We start from the raw sequence: 24,064 nt of genomic DNA, 5'->3' as shown, positions 1-24,064 counted from the left end.
TTCTTTTCTTTGGCGGGGTGAGGATTGGGGAGGGAACTGTGGTCCCCACCCAGCTCCTGGAACGAGGTGCAAAGGGCTAAGCCCTTTTCTCATGAATTTGGACCTCTCTGCATCTAGCGGAAGGCACTTGGGCAGGAGACTTGGATAGATTACCTACCCTTAAATGGCCACGTGACCCTGGGCAAGTCACCTGGCTTCTCAGAGCCTCGGTTTCTCTATCAGGTTAGTGGGGGGAAGGGAGAGGATAAATATACTAGGAGGTCTCTGAGACCCACTGACATGGACAATTTGGGTTCTGTGACTATCACTATTACTTATAGCTATTGTAGTAGTTGGAGTGAAGAGCTGACCCAGTTCCTCAGCCCTTTGGAGAGAGAATGATGGAACTGGGAGAGGCCCTAAGGCAATCAGAGATGCTGTGATTCTGTCCCTGTCCCCTACAGCATCCTTCTTACAAGACTCTCCACTTCCTGAGGGAAAGCCTGTGGTGCCTGCTTGCTGAACCGAATCCTACAGTGGGGAGCTGATTTCTGGGATGTCTGGGAGCAGGATTCATTTGCCCTCAAGTCTGGCCTCAAACTTTATATGATTTCTTGGGTGAGGAAGTGGGGAGAGGTAGTAGTGCTGGGGGTGCGTGTATGTATGTGTGCTCCTGGCCAGGATGAGGTTTCCCACTGTTACAATGATGATAGGTAATGATGATCAATAAGGGGAATGTGGGGACTTCCCTGGCGGTCCAGTGATTAGGACTCTGCGCTTCTGCTGCTGGGAGTCTGGGTTCGATCCCTGGTTGGGAAACTAAGATCCCACAAGACACAGCACTTGGCCAAAAAAATAATAATAATAAGGGGAATATGGCAGAGGAGGGGTCTCTGAAGGAGGGCTGCCCCTGCAGGCTGACTCTGAGGGTGTTGTTCTGAGTGACTCTGAGAGGGCAGGGACCTTCGTAGACGCCAGCAGCCGTGAGGGGTGTCCTGTCTGACTGTGAGAGTTGACCGTGAGGGAGGTGTGTGTGTGTGTGTGTGTGTGTGTGCACATATATGTGTACACACACATGTACACACGTGAGGACTGACTGAAGGACGTCCCCATTGTCTCTGAGTGGCCATACCTGGCCATGATGGGGGCATAGACTGTTTTTAGGTGCACGTTGCAAAGCCGTGAGGGAGCAGTCCACTGTCCCTGACTGATGGTGACAGGTGTGTTGAGACAGAACTGGCGGTAGGTCACCTGCTGCCTTTCTGACCTAGACCTCCTGACAGGCAAGGAGGGGACCACCAGGTACCCTCTAGGGAGAGAAGGATTGACAGACTCAGAGGGCTGATGCTGAGGCCTTTGGCATAGTGGGGACTGGTGAGGTGTCCAGGAAGTGCTGCTTTCTTACAAAGTGCCAGGGGACTGACGGAAATAGGGTGCAGCTCGACTAGGAACTCCCGGACAGCGATGTCAAGAGCATCCCATGTCCTGCGATGTGGTCGCAGGGAATCTATTTCGGGATTCTAACTCCCTTCACTTGTGGAAGCCTGACAGACTCAGTGATGTGACACCCACATCACAGTAGACTCTTCCCCCAGCACTTCAGTTCTAGAAGCTTCCGCACTGGGAATCTTATCTTGCTGCCTCATGTGTGTGTTATCTCATGTGTGTGTTATCTCTGTCAACAGAAGTACTCGTGGAACTTGAGTTCCCAAGTCTCATGACCCGAGCAAAGCCTGCCCATTCTGCCCTGTTCCAAAGCCCTGTCCCATCATGGCTTCTCTGTCAGGTGTCTGTGATCCACAGATGGGCCTCCTGTCCGCCGAGGAGGTACCTCTCCAAGAAGTGGTCTTGGAGCAAGTCTGTCCCATGACAAACCAGGAGAGTGGATCTGGTGCCAGATTTGCTTCTGACATCATGGCTTGGGCAGGTCTCTGCCTTTCGGAGCCTACCTCCCTGAGTTTCCTCATCTGCTGAGTGGGGATAAATCATATCTGTACAGCACCCAACTTTTATGAGACTCAGATGGAATTTCACCCTCATCCATGTTGTCACCACAATTGTCATGGCTAACTTAACCCAGTGGTTGCTGTTTTCGGAGCATAGCTGTGAGTGCTTTACATGGATTATATATTCAACAAATATTTGCTAAGCGCCAACTGTATGCGAGGCACTGTTCTAGGCCTTTGGGATAGAGCAGTGAATGAAAGAGTAAATTCCTTACTCACATGAGGCTTCTGTTTCAGTAAGAAGAGACGCAAATTTTACCAAATAAATGAATAAAAATACTCTATTCTGGGAAGGGGACAAGCGCTAAGAGAAAATAAGGCCAGGGAACTTCCCTGGTGGTCCAGTGGTTAAGAATTTGTGTTTCCACTGCAGGGGGAATGGGTTCAATCCTTGGTCGGGGAACTAAGATCCCCAGTCAAAAATAAATAAGTAAATTAATTTAAAATAAAAAGAAAGTAAGTAAAGCCAGAAGGGAGGTGGGCTCTGCTGGGAATGGGAAGGGGTGTTTCCACTTCAATTGTCTCCTCTCATCTTCACAACAACCCTGTGTGGTAGATATTAGTCTCATGTTCCAGTGAGGAGACTGAGGCACAGGGATGTTATGTGACTTGCCCAAGGTCACACAGCCAGTGAGCGGCAGGGCTCAGGAGGCAGAGTCTGTCTGACTCTAAAGCAATGGGACTAGAAGTCACTGCCTCTCTTGGCCACTTTTTCCACATTTATGGGTCAAGAGGGTGGGTTGGACTCTCTTCTGGTACTGACACTCAGTGAGTGTTTCTTTGATTACAATACACAAGGCCCAAGGCCGAGCCCACTGGAGGGTCGTGGGGTCATGGACGGAGGGAACTCCCCTCTTAGGGGGATGGTGAGTGAGGATGGATACTGGCCTCTGGGTGTGGACAGATGCACCCCAAGGAGGGGTGCGTATCTCATCATTGTTTCCAGGGGCAACATTGAGGGTGATGGGGGAGTGGGAGATACTAGCGGAAGGACAGTTAGATTTGTGGAGGAAATTCTCTATTCTAACCCCTGGAATCTCATTCTTGGCTTCCCCCTCGACCGGTGTTTTGTTTTTGTTTTTGTTTTTTTGGCCAAACCATGGCTTGCGGGATTTCAGTTCCCCGACCAGGGATTGAACCTGGGACCCGGCAGTGAGAGCATGAAGTCCTAACTACTGGACCGCCAGGGAATTCCTATCTCCCCTGCCTTTTATTAAGAAATCTTTCAAATCTACAAAGGAGTTGAGCAAATAGTTCAATGAATGCTATTGGACAGATGGCTAACAATTTGCCCCATTTACTCTCCCCCTCCCACCCACACTTACTTCCTGTTCATTTGCTTATGTATTTACTCAGAACCATTTGAAAGTGAAATGCAGACATTATACACTTCAGCATGGATCCCGTAAAGACAAAGAGATTCTTCTACATGATCACAACACTTGTACCACACCTAAGAAATTCCACATTGCTCAGTGAATATCATCTAATATGAAGTCCATATTCAAATTTCCCCATTTGCCCCCAAAATGTTCCTTATTCCTACTGTGTTTTTGTTTTTTTTAAATATTTATTTATTTATTTATTTTTGGCTGCATTGGATCTTCGTTGCTGTGCGCGGGCTTTCTCTAGTTGCGGCGAGTGGGGGTTATTCTTTCGTTCCAGTGTGCAGGCTTCTCATTGTGGTGGCTTCTCTTGTTGCAGAGCATGGGCTCTAGGCATGCGGGCTTTAGTAGTTGTGGCATGTGGGCTCAGTAGTTGTGCCTCACGGGCTCTAGAGCACGGGCTCAGTAGTTGTGGCGCACGGGCTCAGTTGCTCCGCAGCATGTGGGATCTTCCCAGACCACGGCTCAAACCCATGTCCCCTGCATTGGCAGGTGGATTCCCAACCACTGAGGAACCCGGGAAGCCCCCTACTGTTTTGTTTTTTGAAGGGAAATCCAATTAACGATTGCATACTATATTCAGGTGGCATTTATCTTTATTCTCTTGAATATAGAACAGTCCCCTGGCTTTATTTTTTCTTTTATGACACTAATCTTTTTTTGAGTCTACTCAGTTATCTAGTAGAACAACCCACATTCTGAAGGACAGTGTGTGTCAGCGGAGGAAACAGTGAGTAACTGAGGGTCCAACACTTGCCCAGAGCAAGGCTGGGTATCATGAGGCGATCCAGGGTTAAAACTGATCTCTCCTGCCCTGGAACTCACTGCTAAATTATGTCACTTCCCCCAGGAAGTCCTCCCTGATAGGCACTGGCGAGTTGTTCCTTTTGCAGTGCTCTCACAGCACTTGGCATACAGGGCTACTGCCCCTTCCACACTGTGCTGTAATTAATTTTGTGTCTTCTCCTGCATGAGGCTATGTGAGTGCCTCTAGGGGAGACCAGGAGTTAGTCCACCCCTATAACTACAGGGCCAGGGGCTCCACTTGGGTATGTAGGTTGTGTCCTGTACAAGGGTGCCTGACCAAGGGGGTGAGTGGGGACTGGAATCCAGCCCACAGTCCACTTGCCAACCCGTGGGCCCTGGCACTGGGCTGCACCTGCCCAGAGGAAGGGGCACTTTTCCTAATTTGCCTAATGGAGCCTCACACATCACAGCAGGCTCGTTTTCCACTGTGCTGGCATTCGGTCGGTGCTCAGTGAACAGCTGTTGCTTAAATGCATGCTAGATCTTGGGAAGGGTTTGGGCAGAAGAGATGTTCTGGTAACTGTTCTTTGGGGGAAAAAACCCCTGGTTTGTAGCATTTGCTGATTCCCATGGTGTAAATACTCCCACAGTGGCTGATTGCAGGCCGCTGAGTTGGGAAGAGAGGTACACAATTGGCTCTTGCAAACCTCTAATATGTGGCTCCAGCACACCACTGTGGTTTTACATCCATAATCTTAAAACTGCATCTGAAGCAGACTTTGAAGGCCCCAAGAGAGAGACAGAAAGAGATATGGAGAGAAACAGGTAGAGAGAAAAAGCAGAAAGGGAAGAGAAAGAGGCAATTACTGATAAGGAGTCAGAGACTCTACTTCACTTTAAAGTTTGGGGCCACCCCAAGGGTGAGGAATTGCTTCATTGAGGTTCTATGCAACCTGTGTGAAGGAACTTGCCCAAGGGGAGGCTAGACCAGTGGCTCCAGACCCCTGCAATGAGCCCATTATCCCTGAGGCAGAGTCCACGATCCCTCCACTCAGCCTGTCTATGACCTTTGACCCCAACAGGAAAAGTCCAGGGTGGGTGTAGTGCTCTTGCTTCATCAGTCCCTTCACACATGCTGTTCGCTGCTTCTAAATCTTACCCGCTTCCTTTAGAGCTGGGCTCAAGTCTCAGCACCTGCAGGAAGCTGCCTATGTGCGCATCAAACCCTTCCCACCCTATACAGTTTTACGTGCCCCAGACTTATTCTCACCTCCCCCTCGCCACCCCCCACTAGGACCAGACTCTACTCCTTCCAGACTCCAGCCTCCTTCTCTCTTACCTTGAGGTCTCACCTGGACAAATCCTTATCCATCAAAATCCTTATCAATTGACTGACCTTGAGTGACAGATGAAAGTAGCCCAATTAATGAATTTGACAACCCTTACTTGAGCACCTACTATGTGCTAGGGAGCTGGGAGCAGTGTGGACCGAGGCACAGAATAATATTCCTATAGGGGGAGCCCAGAACATCATGGGGTCACAGCTAAAGGGGCATGAACGCTGCTTGAAGCATGGAGGAGCTTCAAGGAGGAGGTTAGACTCTAAGGTGAAGGGGGAAGAGGTATCAACTAGGCAAGGGGATGAGAGAACCAGGGAGGTTTGGGGCAAAGGGAGCAAGCGTGGGAGGGAATCTGGCATTCCAGGAATGGCGAGTGGTTCAGAAAGGATGACATGGACCATGATGGGATGCAGAGGTGAGGGGGTGAAGGATGTGCATGTCTTGAAAGGCCATAAAAGCCATGTGGGGGAGCTACGGATTCCCTGGTGCATATGTGGAAGGAGTAGAGAAACGTTGTTAAGGAGGAAAAAGAGGTTGGAGGCCAGGTGAGGCGGAGAGAGGGAGGAAGGGAGGATGGAGAGAGCCCCTGCTGGAAGCTGTGATGTGAGGAGATAAGCTGGTAGAGCAGCAAGTTGCTTCTTTCTGGTCCTTCAGACAGTGAGATCCTGGACCATCCTGTGTAACCACCCCCAAGTAAGGCAATAGAACCTATGATGGCTGGAGAAGACTTTTTTTTTTTTTTTTTTTTGGTCGTGTTGGGTCTTCGTTGCTGCCATGGGCTTTCTCTAGTTGCCGCAAGCGGGGGCTACTCTTCGTTGCGGTGCGCGGGCTTCTCACTGCGCTGGCTTCTCTTGTTGCGGAGCACGGGCTCTAGGTGCGCAGGCTTTAGTAGTTGCAGCATGTGGGCTCAGTAGTTACGGCATGCAGGCCCTAGAGCGTGCAGACTTCAGTAGTTGTGGTGTGTGGGCTGGGTAGTTGTGGTTCGTGGGCTCTAGACTGGAGGCTCAGTAGCTGTGGCACACTGGCTTAGTTGCTCCACGGCATCTGGGATCTTCCAGGACCAGGGATCAAACCTATGTCCCTTGCATTGGCAGGTGGATTCTTAACCACTACGCCACCAGGGAAGTCCCAGAGAAGACTTTTGACAGTTGAACAGAGAATTGAAGGAGATGAGGGCATGTGGACACCTCAGGGAAGAGCATTCCAGGCGAGGGAACAGAAAGGGCAAAGGCCCTGAGCGGGATGTGTGGGAGGCCGTCAGCTGGGGGTAGGTGATGAGTCAGAGAGGCCAGCGCAGGTCAGATCAGGCAGGGCTTCATCAGCCACCGTGGATTTTCTCCAGGGGTGATGGGGAGTCATGGGAGAGTTTGGAGCAGGGAGCGACTGTGTTCAGCAGCCCAGTGTCCCCTCACCTCTCTGTCCCCAGAGGCCAAAGCACCATGGAGAGTGGACAGAGAGTGCCCCGAAAGAGCCGGAAGCTAGGCTCCAGCCGCCGGCGGCAGATGCGAGAGCCAGCTGACGGCCAGGATGTCTCTGTGGCCCCCGAGCCAGAGTCCTGGTCCTCCCAGTCAGCTGCAGAACTGCAGGGCTTCTTCCAGGACTGCGGTGCCAAGGAGAGGGGCTTTGTCACTCGAGAGGATCTGGCGGTGAGTCCAAGGCCCCATCCCCCTGAATCCCTTTTCCACAGCCTTCTGAGACCCCCCCATCCCAGGAAAGCAGAGCTTGCCTGCTGTTTTCGCTTTCTCTCATCTCAAATTTGCTCTTAGGAAAGGCTAGGAATTTGTTCATACTAATGTGTAAATGATTGATAAGGCCTTTTGTGTTACCCTCTTCCAGAAATATTTGCATATTAACAAAGGAAAGGTTTTAGGCCAAAGAAGTAACTTGCAAATGGTATAATTTATTTTTATTTTTTTAAATTTTTTTACATCTTTATTGGAGTATAATTGCTTTACAATGGTGTGTTAGTTTCTGCTTTATAACAAAGTGAATCAGTTATACATATACATATGTTCCCATATCTCTTCCCTCTTGCGTCTCCCTCCCTCCCACCCTCCCTATCCCACCCCTCCAGGCGGTCACAAAGCACCTAGCTGATCTCCCTGTGCTATGCGGCTGCTTCCCACTAGCTATCTACCTTACGTTTGGTAGTGTATATATGTCCATGCCTCTCTCTCGCTTTGTCACAGCTTACCCTTCCCCCTCCCCATATCCTCAAGTCCATTCTCTAGTAGGTCTGTGTCTTTATTCCTGTCTTACCCCTAGGTTCTTCATGACCTTTTCTTTTTTCTTAAATTGCAAATGGTATAATTTTAGGCCCACTGAGCAGGGAAGTTTATCTTGGGGAGCAGTCAGGGCCCTGGGAATCAAACAATGTCAATGACTGCAAACTTCAATGAAACAGAAGACCAGCCAAGGTTGTACATGCCAAGAAGTAATCTTAGGCTGTGAGCTAGACTGAGATTGGCTGGATTTTTTTTTTTTTTTTGGTTTCTCTTCATTTTCTACAAAGGGTCCTATGTGGGCTGCTGGAGTCTCACTGGACCTGTTGTCTCCTCCTGATACTGCTCTATGCTCCAGACTTTGTTCTTCCCCCATCAAAACTGACCCTTCCTATATTCCACCCTCAGGCCCACAAAAAAATACAAATGGCTGATGTTAAAATATAATTTTCAAAATGGTTAAAAAAAAAAGACTTTTGAGTAAATATAAAATCAATACTTATCAAAGATCTATCTAATTCATTATTATTATCAATCAGTGAGGGAACCAGTAAGATGTTAGGACAGGTTCAAGGACCATTTGAGAAGCTGGAATATTTATAGGCAATTTGACAGAAGAGTGTTAGGATAAGTTTGCTGAGTTCAGTTTTAAAAATGGCTAATGTCCAACAGGCCATAAATCTTTGGGGTTATCTGTACTACTAGGCAAAAATTATTTTCACCTCTCCTGGACAAAATCTACAAGTTAACAAGTAACTTCGATAAGTCTGGGACTTCTAATGAAAGGTAAACAATGAGATGAACTAAGTGCATTCCTCTCGTCTAGACAACACTTGGGTAGTCTTTACCCCCATATGGTATTGAAAGGATGTGCTGTCTACCTTTTTGCCTTATTTCCAAGTTTTAGATAATTTCCTGTGATCATAAATAATCTCCAAAGTTTTTTATTTTTGACGTAAAACAGTCTGATCTCAGTTGGTTTGACTCGATCATTTCCTTAGATGCAGTGAGGGAGCAAATAAAGCATGTGGACCTCCTTGACTGGGCTTTGCAAATCTAGAGTTTTGAAGTATTGAGCCATTTTAGCTTCTGTCCAGAAGTTTTCATATGGAATCTTAAGTTGGACTTTTAAAACCTCTGTTATTCGCTCTTCTACCTAGAGTGACCATCTGTCCCAGTTTGCCTGGGCTGGAGGGGTCCCTGGGATGTGGGACTTTCAGTGTTGAAACTGGGAAAGTCTTGGGCAAACTGGAACAAGTTGGCCTCCCTACTAATATAGAAACCAAGCATAAGACTTTCTCTAGCATCTTTCACCTGCAGCACCTATAAAAGTGAGGGACTTCCTCCCTTCTTGAGGTTCCCAATTTTTCTAAGGTCCCTCTCCTGCCCAGAAGTAACCTTCCTTATCACCTGTTTCCAGGCCAGCTTCCTGAGAGAGCTTTGCAGGCATTGCTTCGACAAGTGCACCTTACAGTGGACTTGTCACAATCGATTAAATGAGAATCATCTTTTAATACAACATCCAGTTACACAACTGATCTATTCAACTATATCCCAGTAAAAAGGAGGACAGGTTCTTATTGAAACTGTGTAAATAACCATATTGCCAGAGAAAGGAAAGAGATTCAGGAAAAGTATTGAAGTATTGGTTTCTGAATCAGGAGGGGGTCAGTGAGATTCAGATACCATTTAAAATGTTAAATTTCAGTTTATGAAAGCATAATTTCCTAAACTGAAGGTTAGAGACAGCTCAAGAAGACAGAGAGAAGATTTCCTCATACATCCATAAAAATAAAACAATAGAAAAATAATATCAACTATATTCCCAGCAAATAACCACAACTTGATTTCCTTTAACGATCCATTCAGTTCCATGTAATTAATTCTTCATCTACTGGATCTTGAGTGAGCTGGCTGCTTCTGGACTGAAAAGAGTCCTAGAAATTGTGATCCACTGGCTCAGTCTGAAGGTCGGCTAATGCCAGCTTAGAATCCTGTACCCAAGTAAAGCATCAATAGTTCGTAGAACCTGGTACAGTCCTTTTCCACAAGACTTTGAGTGTGTGCTTTGTGGAAGACACAAACTACCCTGCAGCTTGTAACCAAGCCTTCAGGTAAGGGTAGGAAAGCAGAAATGTGTTTAGTAATGAGACTGAAGGCCTGTAGTTATTACAGTAACTAATAATATCAGAATGGAAGAGAGTAAAATGCTCTATTGGGATATGGTATATAACTATTTCATAAGAGTTTGATTAGTGTTTCCCCTGAAGATAAGAATATATTTTGCATAGTAAAGACATTGAGAAATCTCTAGGGCCTTCCCCTAAAGCATGCAGTTTCTGAAATATTTATATTAAGAGTGTTTTGCCTATGTAAACTTAGCCTAGGAAAGGCTGAATATCTTTTCTGATCTGACAGTTCTTCCCACGATGCTCTTATAATAGTGTTGAGGTACTTAATAAATAAAAAGATAACCTGACATTTTAATTTTATTTTTTTCTAAACTTAGGATCTGATGTTGGGAAGGCAAAACCAAAAGAGCCATCACAGAAGATAGGGCGCTAGATTAAGATAGAATCATGGGATCCTGGGCTTCCCTGGTGGCGCAGTGGTTGAGAGTCCACCTGCCGATGCAGGGGACACGGGTTCATGCCCCGGTCCGGGAAGATCCCACATGCCACGGAGCGGCTGGGACCGTGAGCCATGGCCGCTGAGCCTGCGCGTCAGGAGAGGCCACAACAGTGAGAGGCCCGCAGAATCATGGGATCCTGGGCAATAGTACTTGGTTTCCTATTTAATCAAAGTGACAATAAAATAAAACATTTTGAAATAAACATAGAAGGCAACACTATTGCAAGGATATTTAGCTCTTTTATAGGGGAAGTGGCTCTGCTTTTTGTTTTAAAGAAAATTAGAACACGATAAAGCCAAAATAAAGCAGAGAAAATTATTCTGCTGAGACATGGAATCAGTTTTCCGGGCAACTTACACAGAAGATTAATAGTAACCCCTTTTTAACCCTTGCCTAGAGCTCTAAGACCAGTTTATCATTTTAATAGAGATGGAGCCAAATTCTAGTTTTGCATTAATATAACATGTGGCAGTAAAACTTTCACAAGATTGATTGATTTTTTTTTTAACAAATTTATTTATTTGGCTGTGTTGGGTCTTCGCTGCTGCGCACAGGCTTTCTCTAGTTGCGGTGCGCAGGGGCTACTCTTCGTTGCGGTGCATGGGCTTCTTATTGCTGTGGCTTCTCTTGCTGCGGAGCATGGGCTTTAGGCACGCAAGCTTCAGTAGTTGCAGCTGGCAGGCTCAGTAGTTGTGGCTCGCGGGTTCTAGAGCACAGGCTCAGTAGTTGTAATGCACGAGCTTAGTTGCTCCACGGCATGTGGGATCTTCCTGGACTAGGGATCGAATCCTGCATTGGCAGGCATATTCTTAACCACTACGCTACCAGATTCACATTTTTATAATCTTAAACATCATGTAAAGATAATGTTGGCTTATTTGATAAGTGAAACAAAATGAGAAGTGTAGGAAATTCAGATTAACTAGTTTCTTCACGAAAAACAAATCCAGATCTTATGAAAAATAGAATATATACTTGTATTATATTTACTATAAGATGGAGAAAACACAGATAGCTATTATATTTGTCTTTTGTAAACCAAAATTATTAAACCAATTTAAGTAATTAATTAATCTTTTAAATAAATTTATTTTATTTATTTATTTTTGGCTGCGTTGGGTCTTCGTTGCTGTGCACAGACTTTCTCTAGTTGTGGCGAGCAGAGTCTACTCTTCGTTGCGGTGCGCGGACTTCTCATTGTGGTGGCTTCTCTTGCGGAGCACGGGCTCTAGGCACCCGGGCTTCTGTAGTTGTGGCACACGGGCTCAGTTGTTGTGGCTCGTGGGCTCTAGAGCACAGGCTCAGTAGTTGTGGCGCATGGGCTTAGTTGCTCCGTGGCATGTGGGATCTTCCGGACCAGCGCTCGAACCCATGTCTCCTGCATTGGCAGGTGGATTCTTAACCACTGCACCACCAGGGAAGTCCTAAACCAATTTAATTTCATTTGTCAAAGATTCACCTTAATTATCTGAACCTGGCTCCTTAAAAGTTTTCTGAGTTAGCAATTTCTTGTAAGAGGGATCTTTTTTTTAAGTCCAGCACATTTAAAGCATTAGAAGTTCAGTTTCTTTTTTTTTTTTTTTCCTGTGACTTTGGGGGCCCTTAGATTTATATAAACATTTATTTGTCTCTACAAACCAATCCACACAGAACCCCTGTGAGAGATGTAGTACTCTAAGTCATTAATACCCAGATACAGAAAAATATTCACACTCACAATGAGAGTTAAGGGCCGTTCTGAATTACAGACATGTAGACACACAGACAGGGCTTCTTTTCTCCAACCCTAGCCACAGGTCAAAAGTAAACACAGAAACAAAAACTCTCCAGTTCAGATTTCAAAGAGCTGTTCTCCTCCCCAGCGGGCTCAAAATTCTTAACTGATTTGAGGTCACACCTAGAAAAACAAACACACCACCACCAACAACAAAGGATTAGCAAACCAGATTTTCTGTTGTCTCTCAACCAACAGACACTAGGTCTCCTTCATGTATCCCATGGAGATCTCCAAATGGTCAGTCCATAAAACGGAATTCCCCATCATGGCTACCACCAAAACCAGAAGCAGAAAATCAGTAAAAACAAAAACGTAAAAACTAGAGAAACAGAGTCAGCAAACTTAAAGTTCTGTCACACTTGAGATTCCCTTCAAGAGCCAATGAAAAAAGTTCCTGGGTTCCCAGAGTCCATCTGGGGCTCTTTTTCCAGCAATGCAGTTTCCAGGGTTCTGACAGCTGAGACCACTGGGGCATCTCCATGAACCTCCAAAACTGTCAAAGTAGCATTTCCAAAAAGGTAAAATCATGACCCTTGGACAAAAATAAAATGAGTCTATACCAGAGGTTTTATTTAACTCATTTATTAATGAGAAATGTTACGAATGGTTGAAAGAGCATTTTAAAAGCTGGACAATTTAACAAAGAAATGTTAGAATCGAATTGCTGAGATAGATTTTTTAAAAGTTGGTTAATGTACAACAGGCCATAAATCTTTGGGGTTATCTGTTCTGTCAGACAAAAGTTATTTACATCTCTCCTGGACAAAATCTACAAGTTAACGTGTGACTTCATTTAGTCTGGGACCCCTAATCAGTACCATGTGTTGAATTAAGTACATTCACAGAATCTAGAAGATGCTTGGGTGGCCTTGGTCCCCCTGTAGAATACTGAAAGGATGTGCTGTCCACTTTTTGTACTTATTTTCAAGTTTTAGATAATTTTCTGTTCAGTATTCATTGCATTTTATTTATAGAAGTGAAAACAGAGCCAAAAAATGTCCAAGAATAGGGGAAAAGTCAAGTACTTTTGGAACACCCATTCAAGAGTATGAAGGAGCAATTTCAATGAGAGTTACGGATATGAAGAAATTATGGATAAGAAAAAGGTTCAGCATTATATACATCATAATATGATTGCAGCTATGTAAAATATATGCATCTGGGAAAGGTGGGATGGAATTATTTTCATATGAGGAAAGGAGGACACCTTTATTTCTTGCTTCTTCCACCCTGTTGTCTGGAATAGAGATTTTTGAGTTCCGGAGGCTTCTTGCACCTTCATGTAGAGGGTGGCACTGAGGAACAGTTAAGCCTCGAGCTTGAAGTCTGAGGCCCTGCAGACATAGTGGAGCTGCCACAGCAGCCCTGGCCCGAGTACTTCAGATTACTTATCTCAGCTTTTATTATTTAAGCCTCAGCTATTTGAGTTTTTCTGTTATCGTTTGTTAGTTTGTTTTTGCTGAATGCATCTGAGCCTAATCCTAACCCCTATGTAATAAAAAAATAATCTAGGATTCATTCTGTATTTAACATGAACAAGCAATTCCGAGTTGTTTTTTTTTAATAAATTTATTTATTTATTTATTTTATTCTTGGCTGCATTGGGTCTTCTTGCTGTGTGTGGGCTTTCTCTAGTTGCAGCGAGCGGGGGCTACTCTTCATTGCGGTGCATGGGCTTCTCATTGCGGTGGCTTCTCTTGTTGTGGAGCACGGGCTCTAGGCGCATGGGCTTCAGTAGTTGTGGTACGCGGGCTCAGTAGTTGTGGCTCATGGGCTTAGTTGTTCCGCGGCATGTGGGATCCTCCTGGACCAGGGCTCAAACCCGTGTCCCTTGCACTGGCAGGCGGATTCCTAACCACTGTACCACCAGGGAAGTCCTCCAAGTTCTAATTAAAATTTTAAACTAGATATTAATATTTTAATGCAGAACATAATCTGTTATACTGCATCACTGAATAGTTTTAGATAATTTTGTGTGTGTGTGTGTGTGTGGTACGTGGGCCTCTCACTGTTGTGGCCTCTCCCGTTGCGGAGCACGGGCTCCGGACGCACAGGCTCAGCGGTCATGGCTCATGGGCCCAGCCGCTCCGCGGCATGTGGGATCTTCCCAGACAAGGGCACGAACCCGTGTCCCCTGCATCGGCAGGCGGACTCTCAACCACTGCGCCACCAGGGAAGCCCAGTTTCAGATAATTTTTGAAGACTGATAAACACATTCTGGGGAAATTTGGCTACTGTCCTTTATTAGAGTCCTAAAGGGATGAGACTCAGAACAGGTAGGTTTTGATGTTGGATGGAGGAAGGGAAAAGGTGTGGATGAAGTTCAAGGCACTGCTGAGAGGGCGGCCTTGGATAGGGTCCAAGAGCCTCAAGGGTCTGCCTTGAGGTCAGGTTGGCGGTGGGTCTCCAAAACTGGGGAGAGGGGAGGTGAAGATGGCTACAGACAAACACACTCTTCTTTTCTGAGGGTGGCCCAGAGCCCTCCCCAGTGGGAACAGTGCCCAACTTACCTCTTCCTTGCAGGTGGCCAAGTTCAGCTTCCTGGGCAGCAAGGAGGAGCCAGGGATGATCTTTGACTGGGTGGATGTGGAGCGGAAGGGACGCCTCTCCCTTGAAGAATTCAGCTCTGGGCTCAGTATGTCTGTCCTGGGAGGGCCTCTGGGGAGTGTGCCCAGCATGAGGCGAGGCTGGGCAGACAGGAAAGACCCCAGGACTCCCTACCAATCACAGGACCTTCATAACATGCCCAAGGGCAGTTCTGGGCGTGGATGACGATACAGATTTCTGTGGAGATGAGAACACTTAGCCTGAGTGGGAAGGCAGTTGGTTCGACGCAGAGCTGAGCCTGAAGACTCTAGCCCAGGAGACTTGACTTCCTTTCCACCAGAGAGAGCAGTTTATTAGCTGGCAGCTCCCCTGAGCATCCCCCTCCTCCAGAGAGGCCTCCAGGCTTGCTTTCTGATACCTCCCTTGTCATCTCCCCAGTAAATCTTTCCCTTGAGCAAGAGGTTAAGCACCACCTGTTCTTGAGACCACAGGCCTTGTTTCTGCCCGAAGAAGGTCACATTCTAGCTTTGGTTAAAGGAAATCAAGGCCCCAGGGAGCAGCAAAGGGTGATGTTTAGTGGGTGGGGGCTTCCCTGGCCCTTCCTTAGCCCTCACTGGCCAAGGCTACTCCAACACCGGCTTCTCAAGACATGCCCAGAAAGACCTAACGACACCAAAGCCGGAGATGCACAGTATTCCTGCTGAGCTTGATGGGGGAAGACCTTCTGGCCCAGGGAATGGAAGGAGTGGTGTCCTTGCAGAGACCCTGAAAAGCACTGTTCAGCTTTTAAAGTCTGCAAAGCCATCTGGAGTTCTCAGGTCTGCTGAGTGTCCAAGAGTTTGGGGGACAACAGGAAGGGAGGCCAGGAATCTGCATTTATAGGTTGGGGCCGCCCCAGGAGGTGGTTGCTCCAGTTCTGGTGATTGAGAAACCGGGAGTAGGGAAGGGAAATGAGGGTCTGGAATCGGGAGTGGGGCAGAGGGAACGTTTTGTCCATGTAGCCCCAAGAGGCCATCTTCACATCTGTGTCCATTGTGCCCACTATACTGGGGACTTCCCAAGGTCTATGGAACAAAATTCAACCCCCTTCCCAGGGCCTACAGGCCAGCACCATCCAGACCCTTCCAATCTCTTGGGCTCACTCAATACCACTTGCCTGCTCCAGCATGCCAATCTGGCTCTTACCTCAGGGCCTTTGCATGTGCTGTTCTCTCAGCCTGGAATATGCTTCCCTAGAAATCCACATTGCTTGTTCCTTCTTGTTAGTCACATCTCAGTTCCAGTGTCACTTCCTCAGGACACTCCTGACCACCCCCTCTAAAGTAGACTCTATCTAGTCTCTCAGTGGAAATTACCCTGTTCATTCCTTTAGCTCACTTGGCAAATCTACTTAAAAAAAAAAAAAAAGTGTCCTTTTCAGCATTCATAGACTGTCAGCTCCACCAGGGCAGGGATTTTGGCCAATTTTGTCCCTAGCACATAGTAGATGCTCAATAAATATCCCTTGACTGAGTGAAAAGACTATGTTGGCCACCGTGGAGCTGCTGTGTGACTTCCAGCAAGTCTTTTGGCCTCTCTGGACCTCAGATGTCCATCTGTAAAAGGGACACAGTGTCTACCTTGAGTAGAATCCAAAGGTTGATGTGAGGAATGTATGACCCTGGCCCTGTAAAATGTGACTGACACAGATATAATGATTTCCCCAATGACTGGAGCAAGGCAAGGTGGGAGGTCAAGGGACTGAGCCGAGCCCCACTCTGCTCCCTTCTGCACCCCTCTGTCTCACAGAGAGCATCTTTGGCTCTAGCCCGAGCACCCACAAGCTCCACAGAAGGAGGCCACAGTCCTTCAAGCGAGGATCTGTAGCCACCAGCTTCCCAGTGCAGGAGGAGGCCGACGCTGAGGAGAAGGAGGCGTTCTTTGCCTTCATGGAGCAACTGGAAGCCAGCCACTCACTTCCCGAGTAAGGCCAGCATGGTTGTGGGTGCAGGGAGAGTTACTGCTGGTCAGTGGGGGTGAGGACTCTCCTGGACACAAGGTCGAGTGGGAGCCACCAGGTAGAGCTGGGCAGAAACCCTGGTTTAGCCACTTGTTAGCTGTGCGACTGTGGGCAAGTAGCCTAACCTCCGACCTCTGTTTCCCCGGCCACAGAGTGAGCATAAGAGCTGCTGTGGGATTAAAGCCACATGTGGAGAAAGCCTACCCACTAGGAGTCCATCCCACTCAACCTCTCCCTCCCTGTCCTGACCTACATGGTCACTCCTCAGAAGGATTAGCGAGTTGAAGGGTCAGCTCCCTAAGGGGACTCAATTCTTAAAAATACAGAGCTACCCGAGGGTGCCATACCCTCCAGGGGTATGATGGGGGATGCTTTTCAGGCATGGTGATGCTTTGAGTTGGGCAGGACTGGAGACAGGAGAGCTTGGAGACTGCCTCAGGCTCTGGGCTTTTGGCATTCACTCATGCTTAGAGAAGGGGCTCCTGCCTAGAAATGCCCCTCTCACACCCCCCAGGTCCCACTGGGTCTGTTAGAACCAGCAAGGGAATCACCCTAGCCTGTCTGCCCAGGTTCTCCCGCCCCGCAGGGCTCTGTGAGGACAAGCTCTCAGAGGGTGGGGCAGCTGTTGTGGGGCAGGCAGGGTGGGATTGGGGTGGGGAGTGATTTACCCACTTGGCAGCTTTGGCCTGGGCTAAGCCCTCAGGCATCTGTCTTCATGACTTAGTTAAATCCATGTGAAAGCAGCATTTACTGAGTGCCAACTGGGTACCAGACCCCAAGCCGGTGCTTTCACTGGGTGTGTCTCATTCTCCAGTGGCCGTTTTACAAGTAAGTTCAGAGAGAGCATGGGACTTGCTAAAAGGTCACACAGCTAGAGTGGGAGAAGAGAGAAGACAGATGGAAGCCCTGGACCATCGGACTCCCAAGTTCCCCCACCCCACAATTAATCACCAAACCATAGAGAGACAAAGTGTTGTGGGGATTCACGAAGGGAAAGGGCACAACTGGGAAAGGTTCCTGGGGGAGGTGGCATTTGAGCTTCACCTTGTAGGGTGTAAATAGATTTTCGTGGCCCAGGTGCCCAAGTCTCTTGGAGTGTTGCCATTAAAACCGAGGAGTGGGGCTCCCCCTGCCTCCTGGTCCCGCCTCGTGTCTAATCTCTGGCTATCCTCCCCTCCCAGGCAGGCGGAAATCTGGCAGCTATGGAGGAAGCTGCAGCAGGAGGAGCCCCAGCTGGCAGGCAACCTGGAGGGCTTTCTGGCCAAGATGAACAGTCGCCTGCAGGAAGCACGGACTGACAAGGAGGTTCTGGAACTGACCCTGAGGAAGTGAGTTGGGGTCGGGGTGCCTTGCCCGGTGTTGGCACACAGTGGGTGCTCTTTACATTTTAGTTGAATCTTAATTGAATTCTCTCAGTTCCAAAGAATGGAGGCCAGGCGTCCACTGCAGGGCTTGGGAGCCAGACGGGCAGAGCTGAACTGGAAGAAGGGGTGACAAAGGGGACCTATTGGGGAGGACAGAGTTAGGCCTTCAGCCAAAGAGGGAATGGTCAGTGTGTCTTGGTGCAGGGCCACTGTGGCACCTAACCCCAGGTCACCACTCACATAGATTACAATGCATGTGGTGATCCTGGGGTTGGTATGGGCACAGCCTTGCCAGGGGGTCTGAGTTATGGGGGTAGGAGGACAGCAACAGCGGGAAGTGGGGAGAGAGTGATGGGGCTTTGGGGACTATGAGACAGGGCCACAGGAACCAACATCTTGATGATGGTTATGGGAGTCAGCAGGATGGGATCAGATGACCAATATCAAGGGCACATATGTCAGGAGCTGTTACTGGGATGACTGTTCTCACGGCGACGGGGGTCAGTGACCGCTAGCAGAGTGAGGTGGACAGTAGCATAGACTGCAAACCCAGGCCCAGACCACCTCTGCCAGCAGCAGGGTCCCAGGGTGCTGATGGGCTGCCTGGTCCCTCCCCCCACCCCTTCCAGGCGGGACTCTGACCACCATCGCGAGGTCCAGCAGCTCTATGAGGAGATGGAGCAGCAAATCCGGCAGGAGAAGCAGCAGCTGCAGGCTGAGGTAGGCTCTCCGCGACAGCCAACCTCACCCCCGGCCCTGAACTCCCCTGCTGGCCGAGCAGCGGGCCGGCCACTGGCCAGTGTGGGGCAGCAGGAGGCTGCTGGGAGTAGATCTTCTCACATCCCTGAGCTCGTATTCCTCAGAGAGGTGGGGTGGGGAGTGTTGAGCCTGGGCCCCCTGCTCACCTCTGCCAGGTCTCGCGTGTCTCCCGGAGCCACTCCTTCTGCTCTCTGGGTTTCTGTCTCCTATTGCCTGAGCCAGGGCAGCTGTCCTAGACCCCTCCTTGTTGAGACATCCTGGACCCTGCACCCTAGGCCTGGGTGGAGGTGAAGTGTGGGGAGAGCCAGCCCAGCCCAGCTGGGTCTTAGATTCGGCAATACAGGGGCTGAGACCTTTCTGCTCCCCAGAGCGACGCCCGGGGCCTGGCCCTCAGCTCCCAGATGCAGGAGGTCCTGGAGGCCAAGGAACGCGCGGTGCAGCGCCTGACTGAGGGCCAGAAGGAGGTGAGTGATGGGTTTCCCCGGGAGCCCAATTTCTGATGATTCACAGACCCTGACACCCATCTCCTGAGGGTTCCCTGGACTCGTTGGGCTCCTGCATCAGAGCTGGCCCCTAGGAAAGCGATGTCTCTGGCCTTTTTCTGAGATGAGGCTGGGTACTGCAGTGGAAGTACTGGGACATGAGTCAGAAGGTCCAAGTTCAAATTCCTGCTGTTCCAATTAAAAACCATGCAAATCCGAGGAAATAATTTTGCTTGTCCTGGCCTTAGTTTCTCCATCTGTAAAATGGGAATAGCCACATCTACTGCATCTCCCCAGCTAGTTGTGTCAAATGAGGTAATAAATGGGAAAGCATTTTGAAACAGGAAAGCACTGGGCAAATACAAAGTCTCAGCATTGGAGAAGCTTGGTGATAGGGTGGTGTTCAACTTTCATCTCCATTGTCAGCTGAGTGACCTTGGGCAGGTTTTTAACCTCTCTGACCCCTGGTTTCCTTATCAGAGAAATGGAGATCAGAACTTTTGCCTTAGAAGGCTGCTGTGATGATTAGAGATACTATATTTGAGGGCCTAAGATGGTGCCTGGCTGGTAGTAGGTGCTTTACATTATCACAGTTGTTACTGTCGCTGAACCTGACCTAGCTTCCTGGTCAGAATACCTGCTACCCCAACACCTCAGGTCTCATAACCTACAGTCACTTCCAGTTGGCATTGTGCTAAGCCTTTGGGTCTGAGACCCTGCCCCATTGTCTCTTCCCTCCTCAACTTTCAGACCGCTGACCTTAGTAAAATCACCATCTGTTGTAACCAGGACAACCTGCATTCTTTCAGCACTGGACCAGGCTCCCAGTCTTCCCCACTGTTGCCTTGGCTGGTCCTGCTACCTGGTCTCACCCTCCTGACATGGGTTGATTTCCCAGGTGCCTCTGCAGTAGCTGCTCCTTGGAAACTGAGGCGGGCCCCTTCTGCCAAGGGAAGAGGTTAGACTTTCCACATGGGACCATTTTTTCCTGTCCCCTGTGGATGTGAAGCCTCTCCCCCCAAGGCTATTCATTCCTTCACCCAACAACTATTTATGATGCAAGCACTATGTGCCAGGAACTGTTCTAGGTTCTGAGGAACATAATAGACACAGATAACTCCTGTCCGCAGAGTTATTGTCTAGTCAGAGAGAGAGATGATAAACTAAATAAGAAGGAAAATCTATAACATATTAGATAGTGAAAGTGCTAAGGAGAATAAAGTAAAGCAGGGCAGGGGGACAGAAGGGTTTTGATAGGGGAGTCAAGGAAGGCCTCACTAAGATGATGACTTTGGAGGAAAGACCTGAAGGAGGTGAGGAGTGGACCATGTGGTATCTGGGGGAAGAGCAGTCCAGGCAGAGGGAATAGCAAGTGCAAAGGCCCTGAGGTGGGTAGGATGTGCTGTGAATGTTCAAGGACCAGCAAAGAGACCTGTGGGCTGGAACAGACTGAGGGAGCAGGTGGGGGAGGAGGCGGTAGTGGGAGAGAAGGCCAGAGATGTAACAGAGGTGGGGTTGGGGGGGGGAGACTGTGCAGGGCCTTGGAGGCTATTGTGAGGCCTTTACCTTCCATACGGCATGGTCAAGAAGCTCTCCACCTCCCAGTCTTGCGACCTGCTGTTGGATCAGGAGCTCCTTGCAGACCAGATGCACTCAGAGATGAGCAGCCACTGCAGAATGCTGAGCAGAGGAGGGTGTGATCCCATGTATGCTTCAGGCCCTTGTGGTACTGGCAGTGTGTGTTTCTTACACAGTTCCCTCTCTCTTCCCCATCCCCCAAATTCCAATGTCTCTCCCGGGTGGGAGGTAATGGAGCTAATTAGGCCAGTGAGGGGGTAACAGCCGCCCCCCGCCCCAATCCTATGTTTTAAGCTGGGTGTCCAGGAGCCTGGAGTCTGTGCCCCACAGGGGCCTTGGAAGGCTGTTTGCTCCCCTGAAGGGCACCTGGGCTTCCCTCCTCCTCACCCTCCACCTCCTGCAGCTGGAGGCCCAGCTCTACCGCCTCAGCAGCACACACCAGGAGGCCAGCTCGGAGAACCAGCAGCTTCGGGAGGCCCAGCGTGACCTGGCCGGGAGGCTGGAAGAGGTGCGGGGGCAGCTGCAGGTGACCAGGGAACACCTGAACGCCACCAAGGGCCGTGTGTCCTGGCAGATGGAGGAGGAACCGAGGCAAGTAGCTGCCACCCCTGGGCTGTGCTGGAGACCAGGGGCTTCCTGGAAGAGGGGAGGGCGGCTCTGAGTTCTCCGAGGCTCTGCTCAGTGCCCAGAGCACACAGACTCCTTCCTTAAACCTCACAACAGCCCTGCCAGGCTGGGATTATCATGCCCATTTCTCAGACGAGGAGACAGACAGGGGAAAGTCATGTGCCCAGACACACATGACATATGAATCACACAACTGGGATTCACACACACACACACACACACACACACACACACACACACACAGGCTAGTGCAGTGCTGGATCCTTGGCAGGTACAGCGCCCACTCTACTCGTTACAGGTCAGAGGAGTGGGATGGGCCAGAATAGTAGGGAAGGCTTCCTGGAGGAGGTGAGGCTCCATATAGGCCCGGAAGGATGAGCAGGATTGGAGGTGGGGAAGGGTAGGGGGTGTGTGCCAGGACAGAAGCACTGCCAACGGGAAGACTGGGAGGAGGGACTAGCGGTGAGGTGCGCACCCAGTGGTGATGGATGCCGACAGTGTAGGCGTGACCTCTACCCGCCCCTCCCCTGACCTTAGCTTCCTGCACCCTTTCTAGTGTCCCCAGAGCAGGTGAGGAGAAGGCCTCAGTCTCCTCTGAGGAGGCTCCCCTGCCTGGACTGACTGGGGACAGCGATGACTGGGACCAGCTCCTCAGCAGCTTCAGCAGCACCCGCCACAGTGCCCTGCAGCTCTCCGGGAGCCCACCCCCAGCTCCGAGAGCCTCCTCAGGCCCCCAGACACCCCAAGCGGTCAGGCAGATCTCCATCCCGGAGCCGCGTGCTTTTCTCTTTGGTCAGGAGCCACCTTCAGATCCAGATGGGTCTCCAGGAAGCCCCCCTGGGGTGCCTTCCGGGACCGAGGAAGAGAAAGGAGTGAACCCAGAGGGGCAGGACATCAGCCCAGAGCAGACTGGAGAGCCCCCCAGCCTGGAACCTAAGGAGGAGTCAGGGCCTAGCCCTGGGCTCCACTTCCGCTGGGGGCTTCCAGGGGCTCCAGCTGGGGAGTCAGGGGGCCTGGTGGCAGCTGCGCTCAAAGTGCTCATTCCTTTGGAGGATGGGGCCCCTCCTCATGTGACCTCTCCCCCTCCCCAGGCCCCAGCTGGGCCCAGTGAACAGTTCCAGGCCTCATACCCAGATGACGAGGGCTCCGGGCCTGGGCCTGTCCCAGCCAAGCCACCTAGGCAGAGAGAGGCCCTCCATCAGGACCCACATGCCGCTGGCTCTGAGCCAGGGCTGGGGTCCTCAGGAGCTGGAGCCTTCACGGCAGGGCTGGATGAGCCCTCCCAGGGCCTGGAGTCTGTGGGTCAGGCTCCCACAGAGGGATTGGAGCAGGGCAAGCTGAGCCCAGATGCACAGGAGGGCCATCTTGGGGGACTACAGGAAGCTCACAGCCAGGTCCTTGGGCCTGAAGGGCTGCCTGCCCTACCCCACCAGAGTCCGGAAGAGGAGCCCAGGACTGACGAAAGGAAAGCAGGGGACCAAGGAGGGCAGGATTTCAGGTCGGAGCTGTCCATTGAGGCTCATGGCCTGAAAACTGGGCACCCGGAACTCCCCCAGCACGATTCCCCACCTGCTCCTCTCCCACCTGACAGAGCACAGGCTCAGGCTGAGGCACAAGCCCCAGCTCCTGAAAAACCATCACCTTCAAGGGGCTCTCCCCGCACAGGGGCTCAGCCTGGGGATGCAGCAGGGCCCCAGGAGCCCACACAAACCCTCCCCACCAGGGCTGAGCTGGAAGCCCAGCCCAGGCTCCAACCTACAACCGCTCACGCAGTAGAAGAACCAGGGTCCCCTCAATCCAGGGAGCCAAGGGCAGAGAACAGGCCTGAAGATCCAGGAATGGACTCCAGAGGCATTGGGCTGACCCCATCCCCAGGGGACTGCACGGTCAGTGAGCCTTTGGCCAATCCTGATTACGCCTTCCACGTCATCTTCCTGGGAGACTCAAATGTGGGCAAAACATCCTTCCTGCACCTGCTGCACCAGAACACCTTCGCCACTGGGCTGACAGCTACTGTGGGTAAGGGCCACTTGGGAAGGGCGGCAGGGGAGGGAGGGGAGAACTGGGGGACCAGGCTGAAGAGCTGGAGCAGGCCCAGAGCAAGCCATCCCTGAGGAAGCTGTAGGTTCTGCCCTCACCACAGGCCCTGCATTAGACATTATTTTATATGGGCATAATCTGGCTATTTTACTAATCATCTCTAATTACAGGTAATTGGCTTTTTCTGCATTGATCTGATTAGCTAATAATGTGCCACATCAACAAAGCACCCTGCAATTTAGCTGCCAGCACTGGCTGATGGTGAAAACAAGCAGGTCTCCAGCCACGTGGCCCCTGGGCAGGCCACCGCAGGGTCCCTGCTGCTTGAATTTGCTCAGGACCGACCCTAGGCCAGACTGTGGCAGGAAGTGGCCTTTGGCAAGTTGAATATTTTATGCAGAATGTATTTGTAGAGTGGGGTAAGTTAGGAACACAGGTCCCTGAGCTCAAAACCCAGCTCTGCCACTTACTAGTGGTATGAACTTGAGCAAATTATTTAACCCCTCCGAGCATAATGGGGGCAACAGTAGTGCTGACCTCATAGAGGGGCTGTGAGAATTAGTTCAGTTAATACATATCA

The 24,064-nt window shown here is 49.9% G+C and overlaps 1 protein-coding gene across 4 annotated transcripts in view; it reads left to right on the top strand.

Annotated features, from left to right (window-relative positions):
• RAB44 (RAB44, member RAS oncogene family) overlaps window positions 1-24,064 on the top strand; it is a 33,061-nt gene that overhangs the window by 151 nt on the left and 8,846 nt on the right. The window contains exons 1-9 of one of the 4 annotated variants that reach the window (XM_022581760.3): window positions 4-597; window positions 6,884-7,103; window positions 14,612-14,723; window positions 16,424-16,598; window positions 17,816-17,962; window positions 18,628-18,718; window positions 19,126-19,221; window positions 21,221-21,408; window positions 22,001-23,463. In XM_022581760.3, the coding sequence (XP_022437468.2) occupies window positions 6,897-7,103; window positions 14,612-14,723; window positions 16,424-16,598; window positions 17,816-17,962; window positions 18,628-18,718; window positions 19,126-19,221; window positions 21,221-21,408; window positions 22,001-23,463 (2,479 nt within the window). In that variant the 5' untranslated portion in view covers window positions 4-597; window positions 6,884-6,896. Of the gene's footprint in view, window positions 1-3; window positions 7,104-14,611; window positions 14,724-16,423; window positions 16,599-17,815; window positions 17,963-18,627; window positions 18,719-19,125; window positions 19,222-21,220; window positions 21,409-22,000; window positions 23,464-24,064 lie in introns of those variants that run through there. The other 3 variants (XM_022581761.2, XM_022581758.2, XM_022581759.3) reach the window with 3 other exon arrangements.

The sequence above is a fragment of the Delphinapterus leucas genome, chromosome 10 (genome assembly GCF_059928025.1).
Source record: "Delphinapterus leucas isolate spDelLeu-1000000601 "Yukka" chromosome 10, BTC_Dleu_Yukka2, whole genome shotgun sequence".
In the NCBI taxonomy this organism is placed as follows: Eukaryota; Metazoa; Chordata; class Mammalia; order Artiodactyla; family Monodontidae; genus Delphinapterus; species Delphinapterus leucas.
This window is presented reverse-complemented; position numbering and strand designations above follow the sequence as displayed.